The sequence below is a fragment of the Brassica napus genome, chromosome A9 (genome assembly GCF_020379485.1).
Source record: "Brassica napus cultivar Da-Ae chromosome A9, Da-Ae, whole genome shotgun sequence".
Lineage (NCBI taxonomy): Eukaryota > Viridiplantae > Streptophyta > Magnoliopsida > Brassicales > Brassicaceae > Brassica > Brassica napus.
In genome coordinates, this window is record NC_063442.1 from 9,858,697 (window position 1) to 9,859,782 (window position 1,086).

The window sequence follows — 1,086 nt, forward strand, 5'->3', positions numbered from 1 at the left end:
ATGAGGATGATTGAAGAGTTTAAAGGAGAGATGGCCAAGAGATTTGAGATGAGTGATTTAGGAAGGCTTACATACTATCTTGGTATTGAGGTAAAGCAACATGAAGAGGGTATAACCTTGAGTCAAATTCATTATGCTCTAAAGATACTTGAGGAAGCTGGAATGAGAGATTGCAACTCTGTTCACATACTTATGGAACCAGGGCTCAAGTTAGCCAAGTCTGAGACAAAGAGAGACATTGATGCGACTAACTACAAGAAGGTTATGGTGCTTTCTCTATATATTGCACACTAGACCAGACTTGTCTTATTGTATTGGAGTGCTGAGCAGAGAATCACATGGAGTAGCAATAAAACAATGCTTACACTATCTACAAGGTACTACTACGTTCGGCTTGACTTTTGGCCAATCAAAGGATACAACGAAGCTGGTTGGTTATAGTGATAGTAGTTATAATACGGATCCAGATGATGATAGAAGTACTACTGGTCACATCTTCTACCTCGGAAGGAGTCTAATAAGCTGGTGCAGTCAAAAACAGGATACACGGTGGCACTGTCGTCGTGTGAGGCTGAATTCATGGCTGGGACTGAAGCGGCCAGACAAGCGATTTTGTTGCAAGATTTTCTTGGTGAGATCATTGGAATCTCATACGAAGGTACTTTCATACAGATTGATAACAGGTCGGCGATTTCACTCACAAAGAACCTGGTGTTTCATGGACGAAGTAAACACATGCATTCAAGGTATCATTTTATAAGAGAATGTGTTGAAAAGAAACTACTTGAAGTTGAGCATGTACCGGGAAGTGAACAAAAGGCAGATATCTTAACAAAGGCATTGGGGTGAATCAAGTATAAAGAGATGAGAGAGTTGATCGGAGTTCAAGATTTGAAAGACATGAAATTCAAGCTTAAGGGGAGAAATGTTGTAAGTTTGAAGGAAGCTTGAGTGTCAAGCAACCCTAATCCTAATGAATTTATGATCTTTAGAGATAATGATCAAAGTTATATTTAGGAGTTATCTAAATATAAGTGTGGTCTTAAAAATAGCAATGTCGAGTTGTGGCATTGTCTAAGTGTGTGA

General features: G+C 39.1%; 1 protein-coding gene across 1 annotated transcript; it reads left to right on the forward strand.

The window, feature by feature from the left end:
• LOC125578034 lies at positions 1–849 on the forward strand. The gene is made up of 2 exons (XM_048740305.1): positions 1–261; positions 478–849. The coding sequence occupies exons 1-2, from the start codon at positions 1–3 to the stop codon at positions 847–849; spliced, it is 633 nt and encodes a 210-aa protein (XP_048596262.1).
• The last annotated feature ends 237 nt before the right edge of the window (positions 850–1,086 follow it).

Coding starts and splice junctions, on each gene's coding strand:
- LOC125578034 (XM_048740305.1), top strand. CDS start 1: ATGAGGATGATTGAAGAGTTTAAAGGAGAGATGGCCAAGAGATTTGAG. Junction 262..477: donor ATGCGACTAACTACAAGAAG/GTTATGGTGCTT, acceptor AGATGATGATAG/AAGTACTACTGGTCACATCT.